Source organism: Trachemys scripta, chromosome 4, assembly GCF_013100865.1.
Source record: "Trachemys scripta elegans isolate TJP31775 chromosome 4, CAS_Tse_1.0, whole genome shotgun sequence".
Lineage (NCBI taxonomy): Eukaryota > Metazoa > Chordata > Testudines > Emydidae > Trachemys > Trachemys scripta.
The window spans coordinates 142,056,508-142,080,990 of NC_048301.1; the positions used below are offsets into that span (position 1 = coordinate 142,056,508).

Consider the following 24,483-nt stretch of genomic DNA (forward strand, 5'->3'; position numbering starts at 1 on the left):
GGGGCAAGCAGGGTAGCTTCCTATGGCGCAGAGCCAAAGGGATGGAAAAATGGGACAGCATGGGGGGGCACGTGGAGTCACATGCCTCCCCCCAGATTTCTGCCATCCCTTTAGCACAGAGGTTTTCACAGTGTTTGGCGTGTCCCCCTACAGTCTGAGAACCGTCACCATGTCCCAGGAGCTGGCGGATCGGAAGCTGGTGGGAGCCACCCAACCTCCTCTGGCAATTGCCTCTCTGTGCTGTGGGAGCCGGGGCACTGGCTGGCTACCCGGCAGCCCTCCCTGCCCTGCTCCCCGAGCCCGGCCACCTCTGCAACGCACAGGTGCTCCCCAGGTAGCACACGTGCCACAGCTCCGAGCTGCACCCCTGACATGCTCTGGGGTCTGCTGCTGCAGGTCCCTGGGTGGTGAGCCGCTAAGAGGCAGATGCCCAAGCAGGGATGAGTACTGCAGGGAGACCTCGGGGAGCATCACATGACAGCCAGGGTTGGCTCCAGGGGGCATCGCCAGCCAGTGCCGGCCTCCGTCAGGGCACAGGCAAGAGCTCATCAAGGCAGCCAACCAGCACCAGAGCTCCCACAGCATGGAGAGCCTGGGGCCCGAGTGGGCCGGGCAGCTCCCACCAGCCTGTGATCTGCTGGCAAAAATTTGAAAACCTCTGTGCTAAATGGAAGGCAGAAATTTGGTCCCCTCCATGTGTCGCCTCTAGGGGGGCGCAAATATGCTTGCTCGCCCCGGGTGCTGCAATGCCTAGTTACGGCTCTGCTTCCAAATTCAACACGTGAGTGGGGTGTGACCGTTCTCATTCTGCTCTGCCTGGAATTGCCCCAGCGCAGGCACCCTATAAAACCAAATAAAAATGTGCAACCTCCCAGGTTACGGGGGGGGATGCCCAGAGTGATTTTCATTTCCCTGTTTTGTTAGCAAGTGAATGCGTCAAGAACAGCTGGCCAAGGACAGTGCCCCGGCAAAGCCCAGGTTGTAATGGGGGTAAGGTTATCGGGGTAGATCTTAGATTCTAAAGTGAGAAGGCAGCACTGTGATCAGTTACTCTGACCCGTTGTATAACACAGGCCAGAGACCTGCCCCCAAATAACCCCTAGGGCAGAGCTTTCAGAACAACTGCCAGTCTTGCTTTAAAAATTGTCAATGGGGTGGAGAATCCACCACGACCCTCAGTGAATTGTTCCAATGGTTAATTACTCTCACTGTGAAAAATGTATGTGTTATTTCCAGTCTGCATTCGTCTCGCTTCAACTTGCAGCCATTGGATCTGCTCGACTGAAGAGCCCATTATTAAATATTTGTTCCCCGTGTAGGTATTTATAGACGTGACCAGGAGACCCCATAACCTTCTCTTTCTTAAGCTACATAGATGGAGCTCTTTGAGTCCATCACTCTAAGGCAGGTTTTCTAATCCTGCCATCATTCTCATGCCTCTTCTGTGAATCTTCTCCAATATATCAACATAATTCTTGAATTGGGGGCACCAGCACTGGACACAGTAGTTCAGCAGTGGTCACACCAGTGCCAAATACAGAGATAAAATAACCTCTCTGCTCTTACTGGAGTTTCCCCTGTTTATACATCCCAGGACTACATTAGCTGTTTTGGCCACAACATCGCGCTGGGAGCTCATGTTCATCTGATTATCCACCATGAGCCCCAAATCTTTTTCAGGGTCGCCACTTCACAGGAGATTCCTCCATCCTTTCAGTGTGGCCGACGTTCATTATTCGGAGATGGATATATTTACATTTAGCCGTGTTGACATTCACAGTGATTGCTTGTACCCAGTTTCTAACTTTTGTAGTTTCTGTTTAACATCCTCCAGAGATAATAGAGGAATGGAAAGAGTGATGTCATTGCCATACGACGAGACTATATCAGCTGTTTTCCCACCCAAATGCAGAACAGAAATATTTATTGAATACTTCAGGCTTTTCTGCATTATTATGTATAATTCTACCATTTTCATCTAGTAATGGACCAATACCATTGTCAGGATTCTTATTGCTCCTAAAACATTTTAAAAACTCCTTCTTATTGTCCTTAATTCTGCTGGCCCTAGATTTCTCCTTGTGTCCCTTGGCTTCCATTATCAATTTCCCCTATAATCAAAGAACCTTTCCCTCCCCCCCAGCACAGCCACCAATGTGCACTTCATGCACAAGAAATCTCTTCGGGCTTCAGGCAGGGAAGGGAACATGGATGTCCGTTGCCGGTCACCTCTGCTGTCCCATTGCTGGCTGTCTTGATATCACACAGAGTGCTGCAACTGGAAGGAAAGCTCTTTCACTCCCGCTCCAAACTCCCCTGTGAGTTGCCTCTGTTTATGGCTCTCGAGTTCACCTAGCAAGTGACGTTTTATACCAAGTGACCCCACTTCACTCAGCTCAGCTGTGCCCCTTGTCTCCAGGGAGCAATTGGCCACTCAGGAGGCTTCAAACAGCGGGGCTGATGAAAACTCCCAGGGCTTAGTCAGGGTCCCACAGCCCAGCTCCCCAGCCCATACACAGAGAATGAACAAACTGTCAAACAACACACAGATGGGCCAAACGCACCACTCACCAAGTCCCACTACCTCCAGTTTGAATCATTGCATTCCACCTCCCAGAATTAGCCCTAGGATGGAAAAGCCTTTTTCCAGTTTCTCTTCCAAACATGTGGGAAACCTCTCTTCCCTGAGCTGGGGATAGAACCCAGGAGTTCTGACTCCCAGCATCCTCTCTCTCTCTCTAACCACTAGATCTCACTGCCACTCCCAGAACACCATTGTGGCATTATAAATACTTTCACAGTAGGGGGACTCTACCAATTCAACCAGATCTGTTTCTGAACCAACATTGTTGAATGTGCAAAATCTGTGTATATACCTTTCTGTCTTTCTTTCTTTCTTTCTTTCTGCATGGTCTTTCCTTTTTAGTCTTTGGTTTTTTAAAACCTGTTCTCAAGATATAAAATAGCTGTAAATCCCCTGGCGCTTTTCCCGGGAGCCAGGGCTTGAACCCCGGTATCCGGGCCAAATTGTGACTCACTCATTCATACTTTGAGTCCCTGGCTCTGTCTCAGTGCTGGGTGACCCATTCCCATGAGCCCTCGCTGTGTGGCTGTTCTCCAGCTGCTCACCCCAGAGGTGGCTGCTTCTTGGTGCCAGATGGGGATCTTTGTACAGACGGTGGACATTTCTGAGGGGTGTATCCCCACACACCCTTCTGCCCCCCATACCTCCTCCTCCCCTAGGCTCTTCTCTTTCCCCAGGTACCCAGGGACTGTCTCTCCCTATGTGTCTTTGCAGCACCCAGCCCGACGGGGGGCTCCCCCACGTCGATCAGTACCAGAGAAACCCAATGCACACATCAGATAAATTGTGTGGTCAGAGTGCTTTTTATTCCATACTTTTTCATCTTTTCATTTCGATTAACAACTTAAAAGGGAGGAGCATTAATCTCTGGGGGAAATTCCTATGTGGGGAGGCGCATGGATTCTCTATCTCTTGGAGTATTGAAATTAAGAGTGAATTCCCTTTCTAAAACCACATGCCAGCTCAGCTATCAGATATGGGCTGGATGGGGAACCCCTCGATTCCCTTTATAAGTGACCCATGCTAGCCCAGCTGCTGTAAAAGCCGGGGAGTAGGTGGACTAGGGGTTAGCACTGGGCATGGGTCAGAGGAACCAGGCCAGACTGGAATGCCAGGCGTGAGAATCAAGAGAGAAACCAAATGGCAGGGACCAAGGATCTATTACCAAGAACACCAGGAGGTCAGGTTCAGAGACCCACAGCCAAATCAGGAGCCTTAGAGATCTCTCTGAGAGAGCGCAGTGGTGGAGCTTGTAGCCCAGTCGGGATTCATGGCCCCCAGTCCTAGCTGCTCTCTGCAAGCTACTTGGTGGAAAACTGGAATGTGATTGTTCCCAGGTCCTCTGCAGACTGGGGTTCAAGACCCCTATGACCTCACAGCTACCAGATATGTTCCCTTTGTAACAGACACACACTAACTCAGCTAGCAGGTAGGGCTTGGATGGAGGATTCCCTTTATCAGGGCTCCCCCTGAACTCTGGGGTACAAATGTGGGGATCCGCATGAAAGACCCTGTAGTGGGATGGTCACCCCACTTCGGCCCTGAAGGCGTTAAAACAGCCCTGGGACAGGGCTGCCATGGGGAGCCAATAGGAGAAGCAGCCACAGCTGGGGCCATGCCAGTCAGGGCCCAGCTGACCCTGATAAAAGGGCTGTGGGGCCAGGAGACTGAGACTCTCTCTCTCCAGCCTTGGAGGGGGAAGGACCTGGCTGCCGGCGAGCTCAGGGTACAGGGAACGGAGCAGGGCTGGGGAAAGGCAGGAGGAGCTGGGGAGCTCCAGCCTGGTAAATCCCCAGGCTGTGGGCCTTGCTGAAAGGGCCAAAGCAGGTACTGGGGTTGCAGAGGGGCGGCCCGGGGATAGGCAGAGGCAGCTAGTCCTACCCCCTTGCCAATGATGACTGGCCTTTACAGAATGCAGTTTGCCCCAGTGAGTGGGGGCTAGATGATGACTGGCAGTAGCCACTGAGGCGAGGAGGGTTTAGAGGGTTGGGGGTTCCCCTAGGAGGGGAGACCCAGAGTGTGATGGGGTTACTGCTGGGGGCAGAACCCCAGGGTAAGGGGCACCGGGGTCCGGGAGGGACACTGGGGCCAGTGGCAGGTGAACCATCGGCCAGCAGAGGATGCGCCGAGCTGGAATTGAGCTAATTCCCAAGACAATCAGCAGGAGGCGCCGCAGCGGTGAGTCTCACTTCACTACAGGCCCCCTAAGCTTATAGTCTACCAGCTTAGGTAAAAAACTTCCCCAAGCACAAATTCCTTTCCTTGTCCTTGGACCGTATTGCTGCCACCACCAAGTGATTTACACAAAATTTCAGGGAAGGGTCACTTGGATCCCTATCCCTCCCCAAATATTCCCCCAAGCCCCTACACCCCCTTTCCTGGGGAGGCTTGAGAATAATATACCAATGAATTGGTTAGCAATGTGAGCACAGACCAAACCCTTTGTCTTCGGGACACTGAAAATCAATCAGGTTCTTAAAAGAAGAACTTTATTTATAAAGAAAAAAATACAAGAATCACAGCTGCAAAAGCAGGGTGGAAAGTAACTTTAGAGGAAAATAAAAAGATTTAAAACACAAAGAATTCCCCTCTGGCTCAGCTTCACAGTTACAAAAACAGGACTAAAACTACCTTTGTAGCATAGGAAAATTCACAAGCTAAAACCAAAGATAACCTAACGCATTTCCTTGCCCTACTTACAATTTCTGTGATTTTAGATGGATTATTCCAGGTATATTTTCAGGAAATGGCTTCTCTCTCCATCTGGAGAGGTAACAACAAAGAGAGAGCACAAACAAAACCTCCCCCCCCTCCGCGCAGATTTGAAAGTATCTTCTTTCCTCATTGGTCCCTCTGGTCAGGTGCCAACTAGGTTATTTGACCTACTTAACCCCTTACAGATAAGGTGATTCCATGCAGCTGCCAAAGAGGGATTTTATGCGACCCTTCTCTCTATATTTATGACACCCTTTCTAAGAGTCATGTGCTAGCTCAGCCATCACATATGGGCTGGAGGGAGGGAGGGAGGCCTGGGTTGGGCCATCTGGGCTGTGCCGTGCATGAGGCTAGATTGGAGGACTGCAATGATCCCTTGTGGCTGTGCTCTTAGCACCATCCCTGCCATGGGTTCAAATCCTCCCAGATCCCTAAGGGATGGAGGGGGACTTAAATTATCTTGGGGCTTGGGTTGGTCACTGTCTGCAATTCTCAGCACGGCCAGATGGGGGCACTGCAGGGCTAAGTCACCTTGTCCCCCTGTCTCCATGGGCTTGCCCAGGGTCTGTGCATGCAGCCCCCACCCACCATTCTCCGAGGCACAAGCCTATTGATGGGGCAGTGGGGCAGCAGCTGATGCAGCAGCACACATGGTAGTGAGGCTATGAGGATGGGGGCCTCCGCAAGCCAATGCAGTGCCAGTGTCTTGGAAGGTGTCCAGGTGTGTGGTGGGGAAACTGAGGCAGAGAATGTGGAAAGGGAAAAACAGGCCAGAGAAGTGGAGCTGCAGGGGTAACAGGCCAGGAAAGATAATTAAAGAGAGTGAAGGAAAAGGAAATAACAGCCCCTTCCTGAAAGCAGAGAGATATTTTGGCGCCCAGCAGAGGAGTGTAGAGAGGCCTCGAAGGAGGCCATGGGGTGGCTGGCAAAGAGCCCAAGAGAGGGATGGGGGGGCAGAGAATGGAAGGGTATAGGGACACAATTTGGCATTGAACCAGGTGGGAGAGAGAAGCTACGGCTTGACTGCTTGTGAACCCCCATCTGGAGGGGGCTTTGATGGGGGCCTGGTGGGATGCACTGGGGCATGGGGGGTGCATCTCACAGGATCATGGGGACAGCTGCAGCTAGGAGAAGCATGGCAGGCAGAGGGGGCACTAGGTATAAGTAGACTAGGCAATAACTTAGGGCCCCGAGCAGCCCAAGGGGGCCCCCTATCCGCTTTACCTGTTTTAGTCTAGTGTGGGTGGGGGAGGACCCCAAAATGTTCCTTAGGGCTCCCAAAGGGCTAGCAGCAGCACTGTTGTGCTGCATGACGGACATGCTACGCACGGTGAAGGGTATGGTGGGGACATAGCCCTGGATCCAGTCGGCGTAGGGGGGCAGCAGGATGTAGACCCCTGGGCGGTTGGGGCGCGCGCATTCCACACCCCAGCTCACCACACCAGCCAAGAGCCACGCGTTGTCCCATTCGCAGACCAAGGGTCCCCCAGAGTCGCCCTGCAGACAGCAGAACCATGGAGTCAATTCCTGGCATGTCCTCTAGGGGGTGCTGGCTCTGATCCAGCCCCAGTGCCAGGGACTGGCTGGTTCAAAGAGATGGGAAATGGGACATGGGGCCTTTCCCCACTAGGGGGCACCGGCTCTGATCCGGCCCCAGGGCACTGGCCCCAGGGCAGTGGCCAGCTCAGGGGGGCAGGGAATGGGACATGGGACCTTTCCCCACTAGGGGGCATCAGCTCCAGCCCCAGGCGGGGAACTGACTGGCTCAGGGTGGGTGGGGAATGGGACACGGAGCCTGTTCCCTTCTGGGGGGCACCGGCTCCGCTCTGGGATTGACTGGCGTATGGGGGGAGGGAGTCAGGGAATAGGATACAGGGTCTCACCTGACACGCATCTTTCTTCTCTTGCGGATACCCTGCGCAGATCATATCCTGCTTGATGGGATCAGTCCCCTGAGGGTCGTCTGGGTATGAGCCGGTGTTGAAGAGGCTGTTGCAGGTGTCTCTGTCTATCAGGGGAACCTGCACCTCTTGCAGCGTTTTGGGGGCTGTCAGGCTCCCTGAGGACAGACAGACGCACAGAGCTGAGTCACCCCCATGGAAACAAGCCATTCCACAGCTCCAGAGATCAATCGACGGAGTATTGCAGGACAGCTCATCCCAGCCACTGTTGGGACTCCAGCACCAGCACCGCTCCATGCTGACCAGCAGGGGGAGCCCTTGACCCTCACACGTGCACAGGTTCCCGCGGGACACAAGCTGTGGGTCAACCCAACTCTCCACCTTCCCGTGGCGCTATCATGGAATGGGAAAGGTCTCTCCCTGCCTCAGTTTCCACATCTGTAATATGGGGATAACGATCCCGACCTCCTTTGTAAAGCGCTTGGAGATCTACGGGATGGAAAGAAGTAGGTACGAGCCAGCGATTTGTTATTACTACAGGATCCAAGCCACCACCTCAGTTGCTCCCATCTCCCCATCAGCAGAGGGACCCGCTTCGGGCATCAAACCGCAGGACACTGGCATCACTAGAGATCCATGCACAGAGCCCTGGCACCAGCAAAACCCCGCGCTGTAGCAGGATGCACAAAGCTGCCACAGACTCTCACCCAATACAAAAACAGGGACCATCAACTAGGCGTGGAAATTGGAGGGTTCAAAGACAAGGAAGGATGACAGAGGAAATTCCACCAGCAACTTGCTAGATCAGTGGTTTTCAAACTGCGGGTAGTGACCCAGTACTGGGTCATGGAATGGAAGGCAGTGGGTCACAGCAGCTCTCATCAGCACTGCTGACCGGGCCATTTAAAGTCCCGTCGGCGATGCTGCCCGGCTAAGGCAGGCTTGTCACTACCTGTTCTGACACCGCGCTGCGCCCCTCCCACACCCCAAACCCCTCATTCCCAGCTCCATTGGGTCTTGGGCATCAACAATTTTCTTCAACTGGGTCGCCAGAAAAAAAGTTTGAAAACCAAACTGCACTAGACCGCTACAGCTCCAGGGTATGTATGCAGAGCGACATTTGCAAAGCAAAAGCAGGCTTTCTCCAAAGGCAGAATCAATGGGGATAATATCCAAGAGTAGAAATACGGGAGGCATATGCCAGGAGCAGACTAGATGGCTACAAATCCATGCGTACAACGATCATGCGAACAGCACCACAGCAGGATCTGCCAAGATACCGCAGGGTCACACTGAATGCATGACAGGGTAAAGCAGGGGTGGGAACTGGATGGATGAAGGGAGGGTCCAAAGCCAGAAGAGGAACGATGGTGGAAATTGGCTAGCAATGGGCTAGCCTGGTATGGATCCATGCACAGAACAGACACACTAACAGGTTATCTTCCCACAGGAAGATGTACAAAACTAAAACAATCTCTCACCCAGTGCAAGATGAGGGACTTTAAAGGTTAGGGTTAAGGTTAGGGTTGGGGGTAGAGTATAGGTTATCTTTAGGTATAGGATGAGCATAACTGTTAACTTGAAGGTCAAGAATGACGGTTATTGTTGGGGTACAGCAAGATTTAGTGATTGTGTTAGGGTTAAGGTCAGTTAAGTTTCATGGTGAATAGGGACGGGTTAAAGTGTTAGTGTTAAGGTTAGAATTAAGGGTTAGGGTTAAATGTAAAGGTTCGATTTAGGTAGGTTTGGAAGGATTCAGTTTTGATTGGTGAATGTCAATTTCAGCATGCACGCACAAACTGAAGACAAAACATTTCTACTGATAAAAATGGAAATTTACATATAGGCAACGTAAGAAAAGTGCGGCTTGAGAACGTATGGTAGTCACACCTTACTGGGTATAAAGCAGGTGGTCATGAATGCTACATAAAGCATGTATTTACAGTTCTGCTAAAACAGCTGGTGCTGCATTACCAGAGCACGTGCTGCAGATAATTATGCAGCGATCATAAAGCTTTCACGTTTTGAATCTTACGATCTACTGGAATTAAATAATTATTATCTGACTCTCCCCCTATAATTTCCCACAACTGTGAACATTTAAATGGATAAAAATGGGGGGAAACGCTTAAAAATAAACATTGATATCGTCCATCTACATTATTTTTAAAAAATCAAATTCTGCCAAGCCTAAATGTGATCAGGGACCGTAAAGGTTAGGACTGGGGCTGGGGTTAGGGCATAATGTTATCTTTAGGTGGAGGGTGAGCATAACTGTTAACCTGAAAAAACAACCAGGAGTCCTTGTGGCACCTATGACTTCTTGTCAACTGTTTGAAATGGGCCACCTCGATTACACTGAACTCATTAGCACTACAAAAGTGATTTTTTCCTCCCTTCTTGTCAACTGTTGAAAATAGCCCACTTCCACCTTAATTGAATTGGCTCGTTAGCACTGAGCCCCCACTTGGTAAGGCAACTCCTATCTTTTCATATGCTGTGTATTTATACCTCTCTACCATATTTTTCACTCCATGCATCTGATGAAGTGGGTTTAGCCCACAAAAGCTTATGCCCAAAGAAATCTGTTAGTCTCTAAGGTGCCACAAGGACTCCTCATTGTTTTTGCTGATACAGACTAACACAGCTACCACTCTGAAACCTGTTAACCTGAAGTTTAAGAAAGAGGGTTATTGGTAGGGGGTAAGGTTAGGGTAAGTGTTAGCATTACCCTAACACTTGTTCGAGGTTAAGGTTGTGTTAGGGTGAGAATTCAGCAGTAGGGTTGAGTTTAAGGGTTAGATTCACTGTTGAAAGTTAAGATTAGTGGTTAGCGTGAGGGTTAAATTTAAGGGCTAGAGATAAGATTAAGGCTAAAGGTTGGGAGTAAGGGTTAGTGTATAGTTTTAGCTTTAGCAGTAGGGTGAGTATTTAGGGTTAATTTTTAGGATTAAATTTAGGGTTAATTTTTAGGATTGAGGCTGGGGTCAGGGATATGTTTAGGTTAAGGGTATATCGGGATAGAGAGCTAGATTTTTATTTAGATTAACATTGCAGTTAAAGTAGGGTTATGATTCAGAGTATAGCAGGGGTATAATGCTAGATTTTCATTTACGGTTAGTGTTGCAGTTAAAAATAAGGTTAGGGTTAGGAGTATAACGGGTATAGTGCTAGATTTTGACTTACGGTTAGCAATGCTGTTAACAGCAAGGTTAGGTTTATGGTTATGATTAATGTTATAGCAGGGGTACAATGCTAGATTTTGATTTAGGGCTAGCATTGCTGTTAACAGTAGGGCTAGAGTTATGGTTAGGGTTAAGGGTATAGTGGGATATAGTGATAGATTTTGATTTAGGGTTAAGGTCAAGAGTTAAGTTTTATGGTTAATAGTTAAGGATTAATAGTTAGGTTTAAGGATTATGTTGGAGATAAGGTTGTGTTAGGTTTAGAATTAAGGGTTAAGGGTTAGGGTTAAATTTAAAGATTAGATCAGGGACCATAGAAGTTAGGGTAGGGGTGGGAGTTAGAGAATGGTGTTATCTTTAAGTGTAGGGTGATCATAACCGTTAATCTGAATTTTAAGGATAAGGGTTATTGGCAAGGGGAAAGGAGAGGGGTAGGTTTAGTGTTGGGGTAGGGTTAAGGGTTAGGGGGTTAAGGTTAATATTATGGTAGAATTATGCCCCAAAGCTGTTTTCCAATCACCATCTGGGGGAGCCCTAGAACCTCCTCCCCCTTAACCTCCAAAGTCCTACCATTTTCCCACAGCCCACATTCACCCCCTCACCTCCGTACTGAGTGTCACCCCAGCCGGTCACCCAGCACTCCATGCCCGCGGGGAACTCCACAGAGGAGGCCGGAAGGCAGATGGGGCGGATAACTCTGTTGAAGTTCACAGGGGTTTCCAGCTCCACCAGTGCGATGTCACCGCTGGACCCGATATCGGTGTAGCTGGGATGGCGGTAAATCTCCTTGATGGGAAAAGATACCAGACTTTCAGAGGGGTTCTGGAGCTGATATTCCCCTAGGTTCACATGATAGGCAGACTTGTCCCTGCAAGATACAAGAGGAATAGAAAGGGGATTCACCCAGCAATCAGATGCAGCCAACTCTGGGGTGGAGCAGCTGGGAACCAGCTGTACAACTGATGGGGATGGCTAGCCTGAGGCTGAGATGCAGCTGCCTCTGGGACAGGGTAGCTGGGGAACAGCAGCCCATAACACTACACAGGGATGGCTCGCCTGGCAATCAGATGCAGCCGTCTCTGGGGTGGGACAGCTCGGGAGTGGCCGTACAGTGACGCTGCAGGGGGATGGTTCACCTGGCACTGAGAAGCAGCTGCCTCTGGGACGTGGCAGTTGGGGAACAGCCGCACAGTAATGGCTCCCGCCTGGGTTACTCACCCATTGAAGCAATGAGCTGCTGACACCACCCAGCTCTCAGCAATGAGGGACCCTCCGCAGATATGGTTGCTGCCTTCACGGATGCTGACCTGCCAGGGCCAGGACCCATTCTTGGCATCATTACCCCCCACAATGCGGGGAGATCCCATTGGCTGCTCACAAGCTGAGGAGAAAGGTGGGGAAAAGAGTGAATAGAAACCAGGAGTCCTGGCTCCCAGCCACCGCTGCTCTAACCCATTAGATGCCACTCCCCTCCCACACCCAGGGCTAAATCCCAAGAGTCCTGCTCCTGGTTGCCTGGCACATAACCTCTATCCTGTCTTCCCTCCCCAACCTCTGTCTCCCCAGCCATGACGTCTCAATTCCAAGGGCTGTTTCCCAGGTGCCCAGCCAACCACTCACCTTCCAGCAAGGGCAGCTCCTGCAGCAGCCGAAAGGCCAGCAGACAGCTTAGACCTCTCATGCCCCACATTCCTCCAGATGCACCTGGCTTCAGTGGTGTCTGGGACAGAATCCTGAATGTGAAAGGGAAAGTTGAGGGGGGAGACAATACAGATACCCCGGCAGTTTCGTAAACAGAAGTATGAAAACAAAGCGCAGGTGGTGAAAGGTGACAAAAGGAACTCTCCTTCCAAGAGCCGGGGAGAGAACCCAGGTGTCCTGGCTCCCAGCTTCCCCTCCTCTAGCCCACTAGACTTTACTCCCCTTCAAGAGCTGGGCATAGAACCCAGGAGTCCTGGATCCCCCCCCCCCCCGCCCCGTTCTAACCCACCAAAGGTCATTCATTGGGTTATTTCCTGCTTTCATTCTCACTCCATTAAACCTGAAACAATTTCCTGTTCAAAGCAAATACAAGGTTTAATATTTAAACCCAGGTGGAGTTGTATTCCTATGATAGCCACAAGCTCTGCTCAGTCCTGTCCCACAGCCCCCTGCTATCCCAGCCCGGGGCTTCCAGTTGTGTGATCTCCGGGTGCATATATTCAATGACCCTTCGCTACTTCTAGCTAGTCCCCTCGCTTCAGGTTGGTTCTTCTCCTACAGCCAGAAAGCCATCTACTGTGAATCTGTGCTCACCTGTTCAGTACCGTTAATCTATAGGAGAGGAGTGGGAGCTAGTGGGTTGGAGGAGGGGGTGATGAAATTCAGGACTCCTGGGTTCTATCCCAGCTGCACCTCTCAGAATTTACCTGCCTTGTAGTTTTATAGCTCTGTTTATGAATGTGACGTGTAGCCTCCTAATTGCAGCCGGTGACTTTGCCCTCCCGGTCTGGGCTTTGGTCCCAGCCCTCGGAGGAGCCGGCTGGAGTTGGGGAAACCGTATCATGGGTGTTCTCAGCTGCCCGCTGGCCGCCTTGGCCCTGGTTCTCATGCTGCCCCTGCTGGAGGGTGAGTGCAGAGTCTGCTGGGGTCCTGGCATTTGATGCCTTCTGGCTGTGGGAGTGTGCTGGTATGAAGGATGAGGTTTGGAAAGGGACAGAACAGGGATGTGGGGGGGACTGGGAGCCAGGACTCCTGAGTTCTCTCCCCAGCTCTGGGAGGGGAGTGGGGTCAGGTGGGTTAGAGCAGGGGTGGCTGGGAGCCAGGACTCCTGGGTTCTATCCCCAGCTCTGGGAAAGGAAAGGGTTTCTGTCCCTCACACCTTCAAGCCCATAAGGAATTATTCTCTCTGCAATAACTTGTGGCACTCCCTGCTGGAGGACTCTGCCCTCTGTGGGTTTCAAGAGGGAAAGGCCAGGGGTGGGGTTCTCAGCACTTACACTGGGCAGGAGGGGATGGAAGTGAGGGTAGGGGAAAGGGGAGATGATTTTGGGGAGCAGGGCGAGGGCCTGTGGGAAGGGTAGGATGTGGGTGGCAAAGGAAGGGGAGATTGGTTTTGGGCTCAGGGGGCAGAGCGGGGATGGATAAGTGGGGTTGGGGTGGATGTGTGGGTCATGGGGCAGGGAAGAGCTCATCGAGGTTGAGCAGGGGATGCAAAACCATGACTGAGAGAATGGGCCCTTCCCCCATCACCCATTAGGGGGAAGTTATGGGGCAGAGACCCTGGATTTAAGGTCTGGGCTGCCTGTGGGGAATCTCAGCCAGAGGGGAAAAGCCTGTAACAGACTATGTCCCCCTACATGCCCCACTTCCTGGGGGGTCAAACCCAAGGCCAGAGAACCATTCCCACTCCCATGGGAGGAGGTCGGGGACTCATGGGAGACATGGGGGCAGGCCATGGCTCCCAGGGGGCCTGGTGGAGTTGTGGGAAGAGGAATTTCTGGGATCTGCCTGTGAAAATCATGTGTGTGCGCATTCACGTGAGTACGTGGGTGCAGCGCTGCCCCCTGCTGGAGGGCTCAGAGCCATGTGCGGTTTTCACACCTCACTCATCCCTCTCTTTCTTTTCTAGGTGCTGAGGAGTTCCAGTCAAGTAAGGAATCTGGACACTTTCTGTCCCCAGCTCTGGGGGGAGTGGGGTCTGGTGGGTTAGAGCAGGGGGGGTGGGAGCCAGGACTCCTGGGTTCTATTCACACCCCTCCCCACCTTTCTCCCCAGCCTGTGGGCAGCCAGTGGCCTCCAGCCGTATCGTAGGAGGGCAGAATGCCCAGAACGGGGCTTGGCCCTGGCAGGCCAGCATCCGATACCAAGGATTCCACATCTGCGGAGGGTCCCTCATCACAGGGGAATGGGTGGTGTCTGCGGCTCATTGCTTCAATCGGTGAGTGCCCCCAGCCTGTTCCCTAACTGTCCCACCCCAGAGGTGGCTGCATCTCAACGCTGGGCAGGGGCACCCCTGTGTGGTGCCTCTGTGCAGCTATAGGCCAGCTTTTAAACAATCCCCTGCAGGAACCCTTCAGTGTGCCAGACCCCCGTGGGTCCCACTCTGCCTTCGGGCTCGGCCCCGTGGCCCCACCCCCTCCATGACTGAGCCGCTGGGCTCTGGGCCTCCTGCTTCAATTCCTGCGCTCTGCCCAGTGAGTCCAAGGGAGACAGAGCCCTGCTGGAGACTTGTCCAGTGCACCTCAGCCAGGACTTGCAGTGACGTCAGGCAACGTTGTCAGACCAGGGTCTGGTTAATTAACCAACTGGACCACGACTCGGGGAAATCCTTAGGTTAGCCCAGAGAAACCACGGTGAAGATAGAGGCCATCTGGCCAAGCCAGCGCTCCCCAGCCTGTTCTGGGCTCCATTCAGCCGCTGTCTCTTGGGGTACGTTTACCCTGCAATGAGAGACCCGTGGCACAGCCGCAGTTGGCCTGGGGCAGCTAGCCCGGGCTTGAACACTCCGCACCGCAGGGCTTTTTTAGTGCAGTGTAGACATATCCATTGAGCCTCCCCCAAACCTTATCCCCCTGCTGTCCGCTCTCAGTCCTTTGTTCTCGGCTAGCTTCTGCTCACCTTCCCTGTGGAGACGCGGAAGGAATCCAGCTTCCTCCAGGCCTGAGGTTGCTGGGTCTCAATGTTCTGGCCACGGCGGTTTTCATTCTCTTCTCATCTTCCCCAGTGATATGTGGTCAGCCTCAGGCGGTCCTGTAAGGACCTCTTCAGTCCACACCAGAGAGCAATGTAACAGAAGCTCTCTGCCCAGTTCTCCTGTGCTGCCCCACTGAGAGACTTAACACTTTTGCACGCAATAGGGAAACTGAGGCACATAGAGGATTCATAAAAATACTACAGAAAATTCCCACTTCGCCACAGGCTGTTCCCCATCTACCCCACCCCAGTAGTGGCTGCATCTCAGCCCCAGGCAAGCCATCCTATGTGGTGTTATGTGCAGCTGTTCCCCAGGTGCCCCACCCCAGAGGTGGCTGCGTTTCGACTCCGTGGTAGCGAGTATAATAACAGACTCCTGCCCAATGTCTTCCCCTCTCTTAGGAATCTGCCCCTCACTGGTTACTCTGTTTCCCTTGGGAAATACCAGCTGAATATCCCGAGTGCAAACGCCTTCACCTCTGCTGTGTCACAGGTCATAATCCACAGCGACTACCACCCCAGCAGCTATGCCTCAGACATAGCCCTGGTGCACCTAAGCACTCCCCTTCTCTACACTGCCTACATCCTCCCCGTCTGCCTTCCTGACCGCAGTGATTCCATCGCGAATGGCACCCTGTGCTGGGTCACCGGCTGGGGGAATATCCAGACGAGTGGTAAGACACCTGGACAGCCTGTGTGGGGTGGGGGTCCCCCAAAGGCGACATGGGAGAACCCTTGAGCCAGGGCTGTGTCTGCTGCATGAGTCATGTCGCCAAGTAGCGGCCGCATCCCAAACAGGCAACACAAAGCCCAACGGCTGCTGAAGAGCAGAGATCCTCCAATGGGAGACAGGATGCGGTGCTGGTTGGGGAGTGGGGTCTAGTGAGTTACAGCGGGGGGGCTGGGAGCCAGGACTCCTGGGTTCAATCCCTAGCTTGGGGAGGGAAGTGGGGTGTGCTAGGTTAGAGCGGGTTGGCTGGGAGCCAGGACTCCTTGTGTGCTTAAAAATTCCTGTTCTCACCTGACCTACCTAGGTGGGCCCAGATGGGGCACCTCCATCTCTGCAGGGGAACAGACAGTCAGGGATGATCCTGTCCCGGGTGGAGATGGCTGAGGTGGGCCCTGATGAGGTGTAATTTTTCTCCACAGGAAGTCTCCCTGCTCCCCGCACTCTGCAGGAGGTTCAGGTCTCACTCATGGATGCTCAGACGTGCAATGACCTCTATAGCATATCCATCACAGGGTCCCCGGGGTCGCGCCCCATCAAAGACGACATGGTGTGTGCTGGCTACACCGAAGGAGGGAAGGACTCCTGCCAGGTGAATGAATTCAGGGACATCCCAGGAGATCCAGGAGGCCATGCCTGCGATTGGAGGGGGCTGCGGGTCGGGCTTGAGGGACACCGGCAGAGCTGGTGGGGGTAGTCCCCCGGGGCTGCAGATTGGGATTACAGAGCACCGGTGTAACTGGTTCTCCATCTCTCTCTAGGGGGATTCTGGGGGACCCCTCGTTTGTTCCCAGGCTGGCTCCTGGTTCCTGATCGGCATCGTGAGCTGGGGAGTAGGCTGTGGCCTCCCCTACCGTCCCGGGGTCTATACCCGGGTCTCCGCCTACTCCGACTGGATCCAGCAGCAGCTCCCCAGTGTGGAATCTGGGGTGGTGAATGTCACCATTAGGAGTCATCCTAATGCCGGCTACACTCCAGCACCCACCCCGCTGCTTCTCGGCCCCCTCCTGCTGGCCAGCGCTGCCCTGGGGATAGGGCCACTGCTTGGTTTCTGAGCTGCAAATTTAACACCGGCCCTGCAATGGAGGAGACAGGGCATGATTATGGGGCTGGAGTGGGAGTGGGGTCTAATGGGTTCGCACATGGGGAGCTGGGTGCCAGGACTCCTGGGTTCTCTCCCCAGCTCTGGCAGGGGAGGCAGTTTTAGTGAGTTAGAGCAGTGGTTCTCAAGCAGGGGCCCATGGACCACTGGTGGGATGTAAGTCATTTCAGTGGGTCCATGAGCCCCCTTGCCCCATATGGCTAAAGCTAGGAGCCTAGAATCCTAGGTTTTTGAATGTTATAATTCGTTAGCTGAGGTTTCTGAAGCTCCAGGTTCAAGAAAGCAAGCTTTGGTGAAAACTCTTTCAAAAAGAGCAAGCAAGCTTTTGGGGACAGTTGCAGTGAAACTGTGCTGAGACCCTCGACCAGCTCTTCCCGGAGCTCCGACAGCCTCTGTACGCTGTTATTAAAACTAAGCCACTGGAATGGGTTGTAATTCAGCGGCATGTTATGTGTCTCGCAGCCCGTTTCACACAGAGCTGCGAATCTCCCTTCATTGACGCCGCTGGCGTTAACAGCACTGATGCACTTTTTCACTAAGGATTTCAACCTCATCCACACTTTTCATTGAGGCCTGGCTGGTGAGTACTTCTTGGTGGTCATACCAGTGAAACCCAAAACGTTTCTGAGGGCAGCTTTCTGGGAAGCCGTTCACCACCCCAACTGGTGCACCTTGCATAGCCACGGCCCCATCAGCTGTCACGCCTCACAGATTGTCAAAGCCCTCCTCCATTCTCACCTGAACGCACTGAAAAATGCGTTGGCCGGCTGGCCTATCGCTGAGGCTCGCCTGACATAAAACACTTTCTGAGAAACAGTGGCGATCACCATTGTCGGAGAAAAACAGAGTTCTCGCTCTCTGGTTGGGTGCAGCAAAGTCAGATACCTTATTCTGAAGCAATTGCATAGAGGAAGAGAGTGCACTAGGACACAGGGTCTCCCCCCTCCTAGGCAGGTCTCTCTCTAGGTAAACAATTACCGCAAGCATTTATACCTTTTGTTACAGACAATAATGAGCAACAGCTGCGTTTTGTTCATACATAGGTCATCCTGATATCTTATTTTTCACATCTATTTATACTCTAGTCTACATTCCATCTTATCTACACAAGGTCGCAACAACTTCTCACACAGTTCTTTCCCACTCGCCTCACACAATCCTCGCTTCTACAAATCTCGCGTTATTAGCCTGACTTTTGCTCACAGAAGAGACTGTCTGCATTGAAATCCCCTTCAAATCCCTGTCAGTTCTTGCTCTACTTCCACACCACCAAAAAAAAGAAAGCATACGATTACCTTGGGATTCCTCGTGACATCAAGGATCTCCTCCAAGCACCGGCTGTAGAAAGGGCTTGCTGCGACTTTTCCGGCTATTTCGTTGTGTCGAAAATTCACCAGATCTCTCGTGAACCTCTGCAAAATGTTGCTGCTCAGTGGTACTTCTCTGAAAAGTGTAACTGTCTTGTTGCACAGCCAAGAGCAATTTTCTTCATGAAGTCTCCGTTGCTGAATGGTTTCCTTGCTTTCCCCCAACAGTAGTGCAGCTTTAAAAGTAGCCAGCCAAATCCAATACACTTGAATCAAAAAAATTGCTGAGTCATCGCTGTTGTCTTTCAAGCTCGGTTTTTGCCTCACCTAACAGTTTGTGCCCCTGAAACTCACCGTGGTAATTCTCTTCAACTTCCCCTGCATGAGTGCTATGGTGCCATTGCATTGCGTCAACTTTAATTTGATACATTTCTTTCTTCCAAACAGCGCACACTGCCACTTGCTCAGAGACAGAATCAGATGGCTTCAGAAACACAAGAAACTGCCTTTCCCACTGGTCCTGAAACGTTTATTTTTCTTCCTTCCATGTCCTGCTTTTCTTAGTGGCAGGTGGCTCCTGTGGGATTGTCTCTGTATCACATTCCGGGTCATTTCCCGGCTCTGATATTTTGACAAACTTTCTGATATCCGTTCGCGTTTTTAACTCTTTTGCCATCTGCCAAGAACGAGCTCAACCTACCCAAACACCACGCGGTGATTTTGCCGACGATGACGTTAGCCAATAGCCGCTTACGGAGCTACAGTGGTGCGAGATGTAAACCCAGAGATTAGCCAATGAAAATGCTTTGTGACTAGACAGACAACCACGCCTATGTAGATCAGCTCCACCTGCCCATTTAGGGTTTATGGTGTTTACAAGGCAACTTTAAAACTTAACGTCTCAGTGTTTGTTGGGGCACTTTGGTGCACAGGCATAATTTGACTTCCATATTTGTGGGGACAGGCCTGGGGAAGATTTAAATACAGCTGAAGCCCCAGCCCCGGCCCCCTGCAGCTAAAGCACAAAGCCGGAGTTCCCGGGAAGGTGGGTTGGGAACTCATCAACCACCTGCAGAGTTGCAGGTTCCTCTGGCGTTGCGCACACTGGCCACACGTGTCTCCAGAGCAGCTCCTCGGAGCCCCCGAGGAGGCTGCACGGTGCAGGGCGCTGATCCCTGCAGGCAGTACCAGCAAACACCAAGGCAGCATGTCCAGAAGCAAGAGCTGGGTGCTGCAGGGAGGGCAGCTTCTTTCTGCAGCCCTCCCTGCCCCATCTCCTCCCAGGAAGCTGTTGTGGTCACAAAAAAATCAACTGGTGGCCACATGCAGCCACGATCGCCACATTTGAGAAATGCTGGTTCGGACTGTGAGCCATTCGGGGCAGGGACTGGCTCCCACTGTGGATCTGGGCAGCGCCCGGCACCACGGGGCCCTGATCTCTGCTGGAGTCTGGGTTGCACCTGGCACAAAGGACTCCTGGCCTATATTTGGGTGTCATAGGTCCTACAATAATACAGAGAATACTAGTAACAAAATATATGTCTGTCTGCCTCAGCTGCATCGGTCCGTCTCGATTATATACACCCATCTGTCGAGATTGCGTCTGACTGTCAAGATGGTGTCTGCCCCTCTGTCTAAATTCTGTCTGTGTAGGCTGTCTGTCTCTTCATGTGTGCAATCCAACCATCTGTCAATACTGTGTCTGTCTGTCTGTCTAGATTGTGTCTATCTAGATTGTGTCTGCCTGTACTGTCTCCATCTGTCTATATTTTGTCTGTCTGTCTACAGACGGATCTATCTCTCATTACTCAGAATGATACAAGATAAATAACCCCAAGAATACTGTACATTTCCTTGGGCTGTTCTGTCCTTGGCCATTTACAAACAAAGACAACATAAGGGACCCCACGCACCCCTGAGGTACACACACACACTCACACTCACACACTCACACCGGAGTCCAGCTATATACACACAAACACCCTGGAGTTTAGCTATAGATACACACACACCGTGGAGTTGAGCTGCACACACAAACACACACACGCATACACACAAACACACACACACACACGCACAGCAGAACCCGGTGAGTACCCTTGCGAAAGCTCCCTGGCCATTTTGGGACACATCCCCCCATTCGGCATATGGCAGCAGCCCCGTGTCACAGAAACACGGGTGGGGGAGTTCTCAGTCACACGGGACCTGGGGACAGAGCGAGGGTCCAATGTGCCTGTGGCGGGGGGAGGCTGGGAATGGGGGGGTGGAATTTTGGGGGGGGGGGGGGGGTGTTGGTGGCACATGAAGTGGTTTCCCTGGAAGGGTGAGAAGAGGCAGGTGATAGGAGAACTGGCTGGGCCACATTCCCCGCCCAGGCAGAGAGCTGACACGGGACAGTGGAGTCACTGGGGCAGCTCACCAACCTCCTAGTACTCTGCTAAAGCCAAGCTGGGAGTTGCTGGGCCATGGGATCCCCCTGCACCCCAATAACCATCCTTCTCCTGCTGCCCATGCTGCAGGGTAAGTGGGGGCTGGGAGCCAGGACGCCTGGGTTCTGTCCTTGGCTTGGCCACAGACTTCCTGTGTGACCTTCACCAAGTCCCGGGTCTCTCTGAGTCTCAGTTTCCGTAGATGGAAAAGGGGGAGAATGTTCCTGCCTTTGTCCGGTTAGACTGTGAGCCCTTTGGGGCACGGCCTGGCTCCCACGGTAGGTCTGGGCAGCACCCGGCACCACGAGGCCCTGATCTCAGCTGGAGTCTGGGCAGCACCTGGCACAAAGGATTCCTGGCCCATATTAGGGTATCGTAGGTCCTATAATAATACAGAGAATACTAGTAACAAAACATATGTCTGTCTGTCTCAACTGCATCTGTCTGTCTACGTCGTATATGCCCGTATATGACTCCTGGGTTCAATTCTCATTCTCAGCCACAGACACCCTCTCTCATCCCCACTCTCTGAGCCAGCACCAAAAATGTACTGTAGGGCTCCCGAAATGCTCTAAATATTGTAATAACCCAGGGATGAGGCTTCAGCAGGGAAGCGGTTAACAAGAAATGAAGTGCAGCTGTGTCCCATGGGCAGGGCAGGGTGAAAAAGACTCAGGTGTTGTCTCAGAGTCAAGAAGGAACCCAGGAGTCCTGACTCCCAGCCCCCACTGCTCTAACCACTAAACCATCCTCCGCTCCGCTCCCCTCCCCTAGCTGGGGAGATAGACCAGGTGTCCTGAGAGCTGTGTGTTATTTTGCACTGTTTACTTTTAGTGAGCGTCTCTTTCTGTGTTTCTTTTGCTGTCTTCCTGATTTCTGTTCATTTCTGAAACCGGTTCCCCCGCTTTGCGCCATCTGTGACTCCTTCTCCTGTCTCCCTCAGCTGCACGGGACAATGGAATCCAGACAGGTAAGTAACCTATCACTGAAATCATGTCACCTATTGCTGCAATCGGCCTCTGCACCAGAGACTGGAGGGTAGCTAATGTGATACCGACTTTTTTAAAAAGGCTCCAGAGGCGATCCCGGCAATTACAGGCTGATGAGCCTAACTTCTGTACTGAGCAAAGTGCTTGAAACTATAGTAAAGAACAGAATTGTCAGACACATAGATGAACATGATTTGTTGGGGAAGAGTCAACATGTTTTTTGTAAAGGGAAATCATGCCTCACCAATCTACTAGAATTCTCTGAGTGTGTCCACAACCATGTGGACAAGGGGGATCCAGTGGATAAAGTGTACTTGGACTTTCAGAAAGCCTTTGACAGGGTCCCTCACCAAAGGCTCTGAAGCAAAGTAAGCAGCTATGGGATAAAAGGGAAGATCCCTTCATGGGTCAGTATCTGGTTAAAAGTCAGGAAACAAAGGGTAGGAATAAATGGTCAGTTTTCACAATGGAGAGAGGTAAATAGTGGTGTCCCCCAGGGATCTGTACTGGGATTACTGCTGTTCAACACATTCATAAATCATCGGGGGAAAGGGGAAAAGTGAGTTGGCAAAGTTGGCAGATGTTACAAAATACCTTGTTAGTGAAGTCCAAAGCAGACAGCGAAGAGCTACACATGGATCTCACAAAACTGGGTGACTGGGCAATAAAATAGCAGATGAAATTCAATGTTGATAAATGCAAAGTAATGCACATTGGAAAACATAATCCCAACTATAGATATAAAATGATGGGGTCTAAATTAGCTGTGACCACTCAAGAAAAAGAACTTGGAGTCATTGTGGATAGTTCTCTGAACACATCCACTCAATGTGCAGCGGCAGTCAAAAAAGCCAACAGCATGTTGGGTATTATTAGGAAAGGGATAGATAATAAGACAGAAAATATCATATTGCCTCTATATAAATCCACGGTACACGCACACCTTGAATACTGTGTGCAAATGTGGTCGCCCCATCTCAAAAAAGATATTGCAGAATTGGAAATAGTACAAAGAAGGGCCACAAAAATGATTAGGTGTTTGAAGTAGAGATTAATAAGAGACCAGGACTTTTCAGCTTGGAAAAGAGATGACTAAGGGGGGATATGACAGAGGTCTATAAAGTCATGACTGGTGTGGAGAAAGTGAATAAGGAAGTGTTATTTACTCCTTCTCATAATAGAAGAACCAGGGGTCACCTGATGAAATTAACAGGCAGCAGGTTTAAAACAAACAAAAGGAAATATTTTTTCACACAACGCACTGTCAACCTTTGGAACTCCTTGCCAGGGGATGTTGTAAAGGCCAAAATTATAACTGGGCTAAAAAAAGAGTTAGGTAAGTTCATAGAGGTTAGGTCCATCTGTGGTTATTAGCCATGATGGGCAGGGACACAACCCCATGCTCTGGATGTCCCTAAACCTCCAATTGCTAGAATCTGGGACTGGATGACAGGGGATGGATCATTTGATGATTCCCTGGTCTGTTCATTCCCTCTGGGGCACTTGGCATTGGTCACTGTCAGCAGACAGGACACTGGGCTAGATGGACCTTTGATCTGACCCAGTATGGCCGTTCTTATGTTCTTACATATGAATCACAATGCCGCAGGGTGGTGCTGGGGGCGCTGTGCTGCAGGGAGAGGAGGCGCCCTCCCCAGAAAATGAGTGCTGGCTCCGATGCCCCAGGGTGGCACTAGGGGGTGCTGTGTAGCACCAAGCACCCCATAGGAGGCTGCATTGCACCTCAGTGCAGCTCCAGTCCCCTCCAGCAGGGAGTGCCACGTGTCCTCCGTTCTGTCACGGTTCTCTCCCTCCGCCCGCAGTGTGTGGCCAGGGGGGGCCCCAGGACCGGATCGTGGCGGGAGAGGACGCCCCGCGGGGGGCCTGGCCCTGGCAGGTCAGCCTGCAGTATGAGAACCGCCACATCTGTGGGGCGACCCTCATCAACTCGGAGTGGGTGCTCAGCGCTGCACACTGTTTTCCCAAGTGAGTGACTGGGGCTGGGCCAGCAGGGGGCTGCGGGTCGGGAGTGAGGGGCACCAGCAGAGCTGGGGGGGGCAGGGCTGGGCTGGCAGGGGCTGCGGGTCGGGAGTGAGGGGCACCGGCAGAGCTGTGGAGGGGGACCCAGGGCTGGGCCAGCAGGGGGCTGCGGGTCAGGAGTGAGGGGCACCGCTGTTGGTCTCTGGGGCTGACCCTTCTCTCGCCCCAGGCATGCGGAGCTGTCTCGGTACCGAGCTGTCCTGGGCTCCCACCAGCTGTCGATCCCAGAGCCCGGCTCCCTGCGGCTGCCCCTGTCCCGCGCCGTGGGCCACACACTCTACTCTGGGGAGGGCTCCAGCGGAGACATCGCCCTGGCCCAGCTGGGCCGCCCCGTCACCTTCACCTCGCAGGTGCTGCCCGCCTGCCTCCCAGATGCCGGGGTCCACTTCCCCGCCGGGACCCTCTGTTGGGTTACTGGCTGGGGGTCGCCACAAGAGGGAGGTGAGGAGGGAGGAGGGGGCAGCTGAGGGGGAGGGGAATGGAGGGGGCAGGAGGAAGAACAGAGAGGGGAGAGGTGGGGGAGTGGAGATGGGAGGGGCCATGAGGAAAGGGGGAGGGGAGGGGAACGCAGAGGAGGAGGGGCAAGGAGGGGGGAGCAGAGGGGAGCATTGGAGGGGACAGGGAGGGGGGCATTGTGTTCTCCTCCTCCCCCAGGGTCCTCTCCCCCACCCAGGCAGTGTTAACCCTTCCTTCCCCCCAGCCCTGCTCCCAGCCCCCATGACGCTGCAGCAGCTGCAGGTGCCCCTGATCGACCCACTGCCCTGTGATGCCCTTTATCAGCGCCGGAGCGCCATGAGGGAGATCCAGGACGACATGGTGTGCGCCGGCTA

The 24,483-nt window shown here is 52.5% G+C and overlaps 3 protein-coding genes and 1 pseudogene across 3 annotated transcripts in view; 2 read left to right on the forward strand and 2 right to left on the reverse strand.

Moving 5' to 3' along the window:
• Positions 1-5,259: 5,259 nt before the first annotated feature.
• LOC117876280 (serine protease 27-like) lies at positions 5,260-12,329 on the reverse strand. Its single transcript, XM_034768288.1, has 5 exons — positions 12,006-12,329; positions 11,604-11,766; positions 10,988-11,253; positions 7,183-7,358; positions 5,260-6,796 (listed from the first exon to the last, which is right to left on the reverse strand). Exons 1-5 carry the CDS (start codon positions 12,073-12,075, stop codon positions 6,398-6,400), a joined length of 1,074 nt encoding a protein of 357 aa, XP_034624179.1. The 5' UTR covers positions 12,076-12,329; the 3' UTR covers positions 5,260-6,397.
• Positions 12,330-12,858: 529 nt separating this feature from the next.
• On the forward strand, positions 12,859-16,888 carry LOC117876284 (serine protease 33-like). The gene is made up of 6 exons (XM_034768295.1): positions 12,859-12,992; positions 13,996-14,016; positions 14,142-14,304; positions 15,462-15,733; positions 16,209-16,378; positions 16,548-16,888. Exons 1-6 carry the CDS (start codon positions 12,929-12,931, stop codon positions 16,839-16,841), a joined length of 984 nt encoding a protein of 327 aa, XP_034624186.1. The 5' UTR covers positions 12,859-12,928; the 3' UTR covers positions 16,842-16,888.
• Positions 16,889-17,094: 206 nt separating this feature from the next.
• LOC117876616 lies at positions 17,095-18,871 on the reverse strand (annotated as a pseudogene).
• A 1,955-nt stretch (positions 18,872-20,826) lies between these two features.
• The window catches only part of LOC117876617 (transmembrane protease serine 9-like), a 43,028-nt gene continuing 39,371 nt past the window's right edge, over positions 20,827-24,483 (forward strand). The window contains exons 1-5 of the mRNA XM_034768869.1: positions 20,827-20,902; positions 21,568-21,594; positions 23,437-23,599; positions 23,823-24,094; positions 24,354-24,471. Of these exons, the coding sequence (XP_034624760.1) occupies positions 20,827-20,902; positions 21,568-21,594; positions 23,437-23,599; positions 23,823-24,094; positions 24,354-24,471 (656 nt within the window). The remainder of the gene's footprint in view (positions 20,903-21,567; positions 21,595-23,436; positions 23,600-23,822; positions 24,095-24,353; positions 24,472-24,483) is intronic.

What these genes read in the sequence shown, in the direction of transcription:
- LOC117876280 (XM_034768288.1), bottom strand. Translation starts at nt 12,075, where the DNA reads ATGTGGGGCATGAGAGGTCTAAGCTGTCTGCTGGCCTTTCGGCTGCTG. An exon ending in GGAGCTGCCCTTGCTGGAAG is followed by an intron (nt 11,767 to 12,005) that starts GTGAGTGGTTGG and finishes CTTTCTCCTCAG; the next exon opens with CTTGTGAGCAGCCAATGGGA. An exon ending in AGAAGAAAGATGCGTGTCAG is followed by an intron (nt 6,797 to 7,182) that starts GTGAGACCCTGT and finishes TGCTGTCTGCAG; the next exon opens with GGCGACTCTGGGGGACCCTT.
- LOC117876284 (XM_034768295.1), top strand. Translation starts at nt 12,929, where the DNA reads ATGGGTGTTCTCAGCTGCCCGCTGGCCGCCTTGGCCCTGGTTCTCATG. An exon ending in CATGCTGCCCCTGCTGGAGG is followed by an intron (nt 12,993 to 13,995) that starts GTGAGTGCAGAG and finishes TTTCTTTTCTAG; the next exon opens with GTGCTGAGGAGTTCCAGTCA. An exon ending in GAGGGAAGGACTCCTGCCAG is followed by an intron (nt 16,379 to 16,547) that starts GTGAATGAATTC and finishes ATCTCTCTCTAG; the next exon opens with GGGGATTCTGGGGGACCCCT.